The 8,425-nt window shown below is 43.4% G+C and overlaps 1 protein-coding gene and 1 long non-coding RNA gene across 3 annotated transcripts in view; one reads left to right on the top strand and one right to left on the bottom strand.

Annotated features, from left to right (window-relative positions):
• Positions 1-533: 533 nt before the first annotated feature.
• The window catches only part of cpn1 (carboxypeptidase N, polypeptide 1), an 18,610-nt gene continuing 10,718 nt past the window's right edge, over positions 534-8,425 (bottom strand). For both annotated transcript variants that reach the window (XM_060036071.1, XM_060036072.1), the window contains exons 4-9: positions 7,917-8,093; positions 7,352-7,463; positions 5,078-5,217; positions 2,749-2,848; positions 1,608-1,726; positions 534-1,295 (exon numbers count right to left, since the gene is read on the bottom strand). In XM_060036071.1, the coding sequence (XP_059892054.1) occupies positions 1,185-1,295; positions 1,608-1,726; positions 2,749-2,848; positions 5,078-5,217; positions 7,352-7,463; positions 7,917-8,093 (759 nt within the window). In that variant the 3' untranslated portion in view covers positions 534-1,184. The remainder of the gene's footprint in view (positions 1,296-1,607; positions 1,727-2,748; positions 2,849-5,077; positions 5,218-7,351; positions 7,464-7,916; positions 8,094-8,425) is intronic.
• LOC132446024 (uncharacterized) lies at positions 2,847-4,938 on the top strand. The gene is made up of 2 exons (XR_009522765.1): positions 2,847-3,963; positions 4,172-4,938. It is a non-coding gene; the product is annotated as an uncharacterized LOC132446024 (long non-coding RNA).

The raw sequence follows: 8,425 nt of genomic DNA, 5'->3' as shown, positions 1-8,425 counted from the left end.
TATTTAATTCCAGGTCCCCCATGTTCCCGTTGGTGATCCCACAGCTGCCGGGACCTGATCAGCTGATCTGTCTGCCTTGTGACGCAGTGAACCCTACTGGACGCCTACTGGAACACAGTTGAGTTGGGAAATATCCGTGTATGTAATGTGGTAGTAGTCGTACAACTAGTAGCCTAGCGGTGGTGGTGGTAGTGTCACTAGTAGTAAGTTATTGACTAGTAGTAGTATTAGTAGTAGTAGTAATTACAGATAAGTAGTAGATTAAGCTACTTTTCATAGTTTTTTGTTTCACAGGTGGCCTTCTCCACCATGTTTTCAGTTTCATCTTCGCTCCCACGGAAACTTTTGCATTAATTCAATGTGACAGAAGCTAAGGCACCTGCTCCTCTTTGCCAGCAGATGGCAGTATAGTTAATCAAACAAGACATCTGTTTTATTGTACAATGCTGGCAGCCATAGCCAATGAAGGAATGTTTTGTAGAAAGTTATGTATATTGAAAAAAGTAAAGAATGAAGACACATGAATGTGAGTTTTCTTTATTTTTATCAATTTATAATAATGAATGTAATAGTAATAGTGAATTTAGAACTTCTTTCACAACTGTAGCTTTGTCATGTTCAACAAAATCACAATTTATACATAAATACACAAGACGCACAGTTTAAATGTATCTACAAAACATTTGGGTAATACAATGATTATTATAACACATCATTTATAATGATCATATATTCTCACAAAAATCAAAGGCCATTCCGTATATGTGATGGTGTAAGGGTGTGTTTATGGATCTGTGAGTGTGTTATAATACCTATGTGTGTGTGTGAGTCTGCGTGTGGTTGTGTGTGTCTCGCTGGTGAAATTTGAAATCATATTTGCTGCACTCAAGAGACTTAAGGTTCCTTTACTTGCGTACGTTGTTTGTGACTGCCTTTGAGTGTAGGGCTGGAAAAGTGGGTGCACAGATGTGTGTGTGTTTATAAGAAGGTGAGGGACAGTGTGTGTGTGTGTGTGTATTGATCAGTTATAGGGTCTTTGAGGGGACCGTGGTTGAGGCCAGGTGTGTTCATATATACATGGTGTGTGTGTCTTTGTGTGTGCGTGTATTGATGTGTGTGTGTGTGTGCGTGCGAGTGTGCGTCTGTGTATTAATGCGGGCATGTGCGCGATCAGTGTTAGTGTCTTATCTGGGGCCCAACCTAGTGGGGACCTTGGTAGAAGACAGGTTCTTCTTGCTGTGGTGATGCTTGGTGTTCAGGTTGTGCTTGGGTGCTGACTTCAGGTAGAAGTGGAGCTGGGAGGGAGAAGATAGAGTGAAGAAGCAGAGGGTTGTTTATGTTTAGATTTAAATATATATACAATATACATACACCACCAATACACCAATACATATACAACACCAATGTTACACCTTTATGTTCGTTCTCAATGCCAAGCATAGAGAGCTGGTGTTCACACATTTTCAAGAGTGTGCACCACACACACACACACACACACACACACACACACACACACACACACACACACACACACACACACACACACACACACACACACACACACACACACACACACACACACACACACACACCAGGGTAAGGGTTACCTGTATGGCCTCGGCGGGCCCCACGGTGACGGTGCTGGTGGAGGGGTGGTACCCGGGGGCCGTGGCCGTCACGGTGTAGGTACCTGGAAGCAGGAGCCGGTAGTAGTCGCCCTCCGGCCCTGAGGCAAAACAAACAACACTCAGTTTGTGTTCTTGGTTTGAATTAGTATTTAAATTTAATTTGTCCTGCTGTACCTGAACGCCTCGTCCGGGATTGATAAAGTTCTATCTTATTTGATCTTATCTTATATTTTCAAGTTAAACGTGTGGTGTCCTTTTAACAAAGCTTATTTGGTTGTTGATGGCAAAATGTGACATTAGCAAACCTCTGCTAAGCATCTTAATTCATACTTTTTTGGACTCAAGGACCGGACTCATGGACCGGACTAACGGACCGGACTAACGGACCGGACTCATGGACCGGACTGACGGACCGGACTCATGGACCGGACTAACGGACCGGACTCATGGACCGGACTAACGGAGCGGATTCAAGGACCGGACTCATGGAGCGGACTCATGGAGCGGACTCATGGACCGGACTCATGGACCAGACTTTTCCTCGTAGTAGTAATTCTTGAAGTGGAAATCAAGGCAGATGACAGGTTGGATCAGAGGGTTGAATATACGTTTTTTTTCTCGAGGATTTAATACAGCATGGGTAGAGACTTAGGTAGAATAGTCTATAGTGTAGGTGGGTGAGGAGCAGTCTCCAGACGTGCTCCTTTGCTGTCGATCCCTTTTCTAACCGAACCAAAGGTTTGGGGCGAGTATTATACGTAAGAAAACGTGAATAACAAAATAACAGACGCATTCTCTCCCCAGAGAGACACTTAAATACACCACTATTCTACAAGACTAGTGGACCGGACTCAAAGATCAGACCCATGGACCAGACTCTGATGTGTTGTGAGTCTTTACATCCATAGGCATTTTGGTTCCAGGTTCCAGAGTAATACACATTTGCAAATTGCTCTGACGAAACCAAAATACATTAGAAGATAAAACAACGGCAACAACCTTTCCAACGAGAATTGTTTAAATTAATTATAAAAAATAAGACAAAATCATTCTTAATCATCCAATGCATCTTTGTGGGACTTCTTAAAGGCGTGCGTCCTCCTGGGCTTCCTGTTCTTACCGCTGGTGACATCGTGGTTGATCCCGGACACGGCCACCTCAGCGTTGCCGATGGGATTGTTGTTCTCGTCGTACACCATGCCTTTGATCCCATGATGCACCTGGGTGAGAGAACAGCAGAAGAAGACAAAGGAGAAAACCCTCATGATGATGTTTGTTATTTTCATGTTAATTGATTCAAAGCGATGTGTGTCTTTCTTAAGGTTGATAAGGAGAGTTGCGGGGCATGTATTCGATTATTTAGTCATTTCAATGTAGCAATAGTACAAATCATAATTGAGTAAACATTATTGGATGAAATATAATCCAATTAGAATGAATTATATGATATTATATCATACATATATCAGATAAGATCAGATCATATCAGATAGACTCCACAATACAAACCCTGTGTTTAGGCTCAACCTTATTTCTCACATTATGTTGGAACACGAGTTTAGTTTTCCAGTGTGTAGGACTAGCAGTAATGCACAGGGAGTTCTCTTCTCCGAAGACACCTGAGGCGTCTGCTAAAGATATAGAAAGATATAGATACTGTTGGAGAGGTATAAGGGTGTGCTGTTGGCACAAACTGTTATTCTACACAGTTCACTCGGAGGACAGCGGAGAAAGAGAGAGAGTTAGAGAGAGAGAGAGGGAGAAAGAGAGAGAGAGAGAGAGACAGAGACAGAGAGAGTGAGAGTGAGAGTGAGAGAGAGAGAGAGAGAGAGAGATTCATTTCTCAGTTACTCCCCGGTGGATATAGAGAAAGCCATTAGTGGGTCTGTATCGCTGCGTTCAGTCATAGCTCCATGACAGGTGGGATAAAGTAGGGTTTGTCTCTGCATACCGCCAGGAAATAAACCTTGTTCTCCACGCTTCAGAAGGTAGAATCAGTTTACATGCAGAGTATAGTATGCAGAGTGAACTAGACGCTTGGCTGCTGGTTAAAGGGTAAATGTGTGTGTGCGTGCGTGCGTGCGTGTGTGTGTGTGTGTGTGTGTGTGTGTGTGTGTGTGTGTGTGTGTGTGTGTGTGTGTGTGTGTGTGTGTGTGTGTGTGTGTGTGTGTGTGTGTGTGTGTGTGTGTGTGTGTGTGTATATGCGTGCATGTATGGAAGGCCAAAAGGGTAAAAACAACCTAATTGTAAACGTCTATTCATCATAATGAACATAAAATACAGCTTTTTTTTGCTGTACTGGGGCGTTGTTTATTGTGTTGTATTTTATGTTGCCGTAAAACACGCAGATTTAGTGGATCAAAGCTGTGTTTTCAATTCACATTGAACAGTCTTAGTAGGTAGAAATATGGAGCTACTTAATGAGAACTAAACTGAGACAAAACGCGGTGATTTAAGTGAAAAATGTGTTGATTAAACACCCGATATGAATATAGCCTTGGTCTGCCAAGTGTAGTAAAGTGAATGCACAGCGCGACTGAGAGAAAGATCATTATTTCGCTGGTGTGACTGGTGGTGTCTGACTTTGGTTATTGTGTATTGGGGGAAGAAGGTTCATAATTACTGGCTGCGAGAATCAAGAGGAGGAGCAAATTTGCCTGTTATGAAAATTTAACGTGCAATATGATCTGTTCAATAGCGCGTTCAAATTACATTGATTTATATCAATGCACGTCTAATGAGGCGTAGTTAGGACTCTTTCGGCCTTCCATAGTGTGCGTGCATGCATTAGTGCTTGTGTGATGACCCCAGCCCCTCCTGCCTTGTTTGGTTGCTGTGTTTCTCCTGCTTTACTGTTGCAGGCATGTCTGAGTGAACAAAACAACATGCACCTGATGTTGACAAGGAGTATGAGTGCTGTCCTCATTCCCTATTCCCTATGTAGTGAACACTATATAGAACGCTATTTAGGGAAAACCTTTCTGTTTCTTTATGGATTTGTATCTTCAAATTCCAGACAACGCTACAAAATGGCGACACCTTAAATAGTGCACTATATAGGGCAGAAGTGGACCAATAGGAACACAGTATCTCTCTTGGGGCTCACAGCTGGCAACCATGCTGGGCTTCATGGATGTCCTCCTTTCTAGGTTCTGTTATTAGTCTTGAGTTGGTTTGTACTTCTTAAACACACACACACACACACACACACACACACACACAAACACACACACACACACACACACACACACACACACACACACACACACACACACACACACACACACACACACACACACACACACCAACATCTTCCATAACATTTGTCCATTCATACACCCATGACACCACTGATCAAGGCCTCTGGTCAACTCTGATTTACAAATCAATGCTGATCCTTGGTGTGAGTGTGTGTGCGTGTGTGTGTGTGTGTGTGTGTGTCTGTGTACCTGCTCTATGTAGGACACCAGGGCCTCGCGGTTCCCCAGCCACTCGCGGGGCAGGGCCGACTCGGGGGGGAACTTGTCACAGCTCAGCTCCAGGGTGATCTCGAAGCAGTTGGTGGACAGGTAGTTGAAGTCCTGCATGCCTGGGAGACACACACACACACACACACACACACACACACACACACACACACACAGTTAACAGAACTTATTTCGAGGACCAGCTTAAGTGATGAGAAAATAGCTAAAGAATAAAGCTACTCATCAAGGGACAGGCATGGCGTTTTGGCTTCCCTGCTCCATTTTGTGATTCATTTAGAATAGACCTTAGTAAAGGAAGTTTATACATGATAAATTACAGTTAAGGAGGTTCATTTATGTATGCTACGCGTGAACCTCCTAAGATGGCGCAATTTGATTGGTTCGCTATCTCGAGATATTGGGCAATATCCCATGATTGAAATCTCAACCTCGGGCGTTCACGTGTTGTAGATGCCTACTAAAACCTCAGGCTCCGTGAATATAATAATTGTTAAATAGACTATAATTAAGGAGGTTAATTTATGATAAGCTATGGTTAAGGAGGTTTATTTATGACAGACGACGTTCACATCAATGTTAATTTGTAGCATCACACAAAGATCACCAGACGTCACTGAATTGGAGGTAAAAATGTGAATCATGTTAAAGTTGTATCATTACGTTTTTATCTGTGCAGGAATTATTACAGTAAAGAGACGTCTGAATGCATTATATTTCACTGAACTTTGACTAGATTTGCAACCGGGTTGGGAAGATAAACAATCAAAGAGAAGTAGGACTATGATGCATGAGTCACATGAGTCAGAGAAAACAGGACTCTGATGCCAGTAAGAGGAATCAGAGAAGTGATGAAATCACAAAGTTACTAAAAAATAAAGTTTCCGAAATACTGATGAAATCAAAAATAAATGTAATTCATTCAGAGAGTCAACGGAAAAGCGACAGCGACTTCTCGGTAAGTTAACACTCTGAATCCTCTTGGCAACTGTTTGAGACCAAACGCTGGAGTTGCACAAGCAGAGGAGGGGAAAATAAACTCAACGCTGAGCTCATTCAAACAACCGACCCGGTGGTGAGCGGGAGAGAGTGTACTGGGGGCAGATTAGGCCGAGCTAGGGTCCTCTTGAAGTTAAGCAAACATAACATGTCTCTACTACAGAGAGAATGTAGGTGTGGTGTTCACATCTAATGCCAACAGGGGCATGAATCAAGCAAGAGAGAAAACGGAAAAGTACTACAGTATACAAGTGGTCGTTTTTCAGATTGTCGTGCCTAGATATACTGTGGCAGATTAAGTTAATTGTGGCTTATTTAAGGCGATAACATCATTATTACATTTTCATACAGGTCTGAGTTGTTAGAGCAATATTTGGGTGTATCCTAAGCCTTGTAAGCCTTGTTTTTAGGAAGGTTGTTGGCTATTTAAAGACACTACCTATGCTACCACTTCAGCTTGGATAGCGCTATTAACGACAATTAGCATTTGCATCATTCGATTTAAATATGAACGGTGCAGAGACCACAAAGTCAACAAGACGTTTAGCATTCGAAGCCAACGGTTTTCCACCAAACCCTGAGGTGGACCTCATCCGGGAAAACACGATCATCGCATCACAAAGTAAAACCAAAACCAAATAAAAGCCAACTTGAAACTACAAGAAAAATTAAATGGGTCAACATTGGCTGTGTGAACTCTTCACTCTCCACTCAGCTAATCAAGATTTAATCAATAGACAGGCCCTAAACCCTTGGTCCAAAGGGCTTCTAGAAAGATTAAACTGTTACATAACTGTTAGATAGGCAGTTATTCAAAGTGCTCAGCCAAGTGCTTCATAAAGGTCTATGGACGCTTTTACTGTCTTCTGGCTTCTGTCTCCCCGTTGCTGTTGTGATTTGGACATAATCTGTTTTCCGGCTGTGTTGTCCTGCAAATTGTTGCTTAATATTTGCACTCTGCACCCAACATGAATGTAATATTTGCTCCTAGTAATTCCTGGAATTTGCTCACAGACAAAAAGACAAAAAAACAGATAAAAAACGAGAAACACACAGTGAGAAAAAAAGAGGAAATATCAGTTTTCCTGGCAGCCCAGCCGCAAGGGCAAGAGAGTTTAGGCATCAGAAAGTGATGGAGGGGGGAATGGAAAACGTTTGAGTTCCATGTTGTGTTTCTGACATCTTTGTTGTTCTTGGCTTGGAGGGCTGGCTGTTGCAGGGCCGGGGGGGTGGTCTTACCTTTGGACAAAGAGTACCAGCTGGCCCCATTGGTTATCCCCTCCTCAAAGTAGTCTCCGCAGTTCCAGCCCTCGTGCATCCAGCTGTGGGCGTACGAGTAGGCTTTGGCCAACTAGCGTTTGGAATAGAATCAGATTCAGGTTTAGGTTAATCTATTAGATTTGCATTGAGGTTTAGCGTTAGATGTAAATCCACGTTTAGAATTATAATTTCATTCATGTTTACAATTAGATGAAGTGCTACATTCAGATTTAGATTTAGAATAAGAGATTCCGATTCTAATTCAGGATCAGTAATCATTTGCATTTAGTTAGAGATGGATTTAGGCTTAAATTGCAGCTAGATTTAGCTTCAGAAACTCAGACTAAGACCAAGATGAGATCCTAATAGTCACACGTGAGACAGAACAAGATCCATAAATGCTTTTCATGATTATTCCTGAGGAAAAGCGTGATTAAGAATTCGGATGAGCCGCTAGCATGCACCGCTTTAAACAGCAGCGTGGTGAAGACATCTACGCAACCTCAGTCAACAGTAGGCCTCTGATCGGAGGAAGGAACGGTACCTTCTTAAAGATCTTGTCATCAGGCGATGCAGCGGAGGTGACCCGGCCCCGGATGCGGGGGTCTCTGGTCTTGTCGAAGGGGTAGTTGGCCACCACGGCCCCCCCGTGGAGGTTGGCCGACAGCACAAAGTTGTAGTTCTGCATCCACTTGATCACCGCCATGGTCTCCGGCTCCACCTGAAACAAGGGACAACGTCAATACGGACGCCGAGTCTGGACCACATCGACCTGGACGACATCGACAGACTGATAATGGTGGAGAAGAATTTGTGGCGCCAGAAGGGTAAAAGGTTGGACCCCCATGTCCACAGTCTACCTGTAGGCCTCTTAAGAGCAGGAAGGCCCCGGAGTGGCTCCCTGCTCCTCAATGACACGTATCCTCACCTCAAGAAGCTTTGGATAAAAGCGCCTGCGAAACAGGGAACACTGAATAGTTGCACTTTACCAATGGAAACTCAACCCGGGGAAAAGAATTGACCGGAGGCCCAGACGGGCGCCACCAGGTCTAC

The sequence above is a fragment of the Gadus macrocephalus genome, chromosome 18 (genome assembly GCF_031168955.1).
Source record: "Gadus macrocephalus chromosome 18, ASM3116895v1".
Lineage (NCBI taxonomy): Eukaryota > Metazoa > Chordata > Actinopteri > Gadiformes > Gadidae > Gadus > Gadus macrocephalus.
The sequence above is the reverse complement of the archived record's forward strand: the minus strand, read 5'-3'. Positions and strand labels throughout refer to the sequence as shown.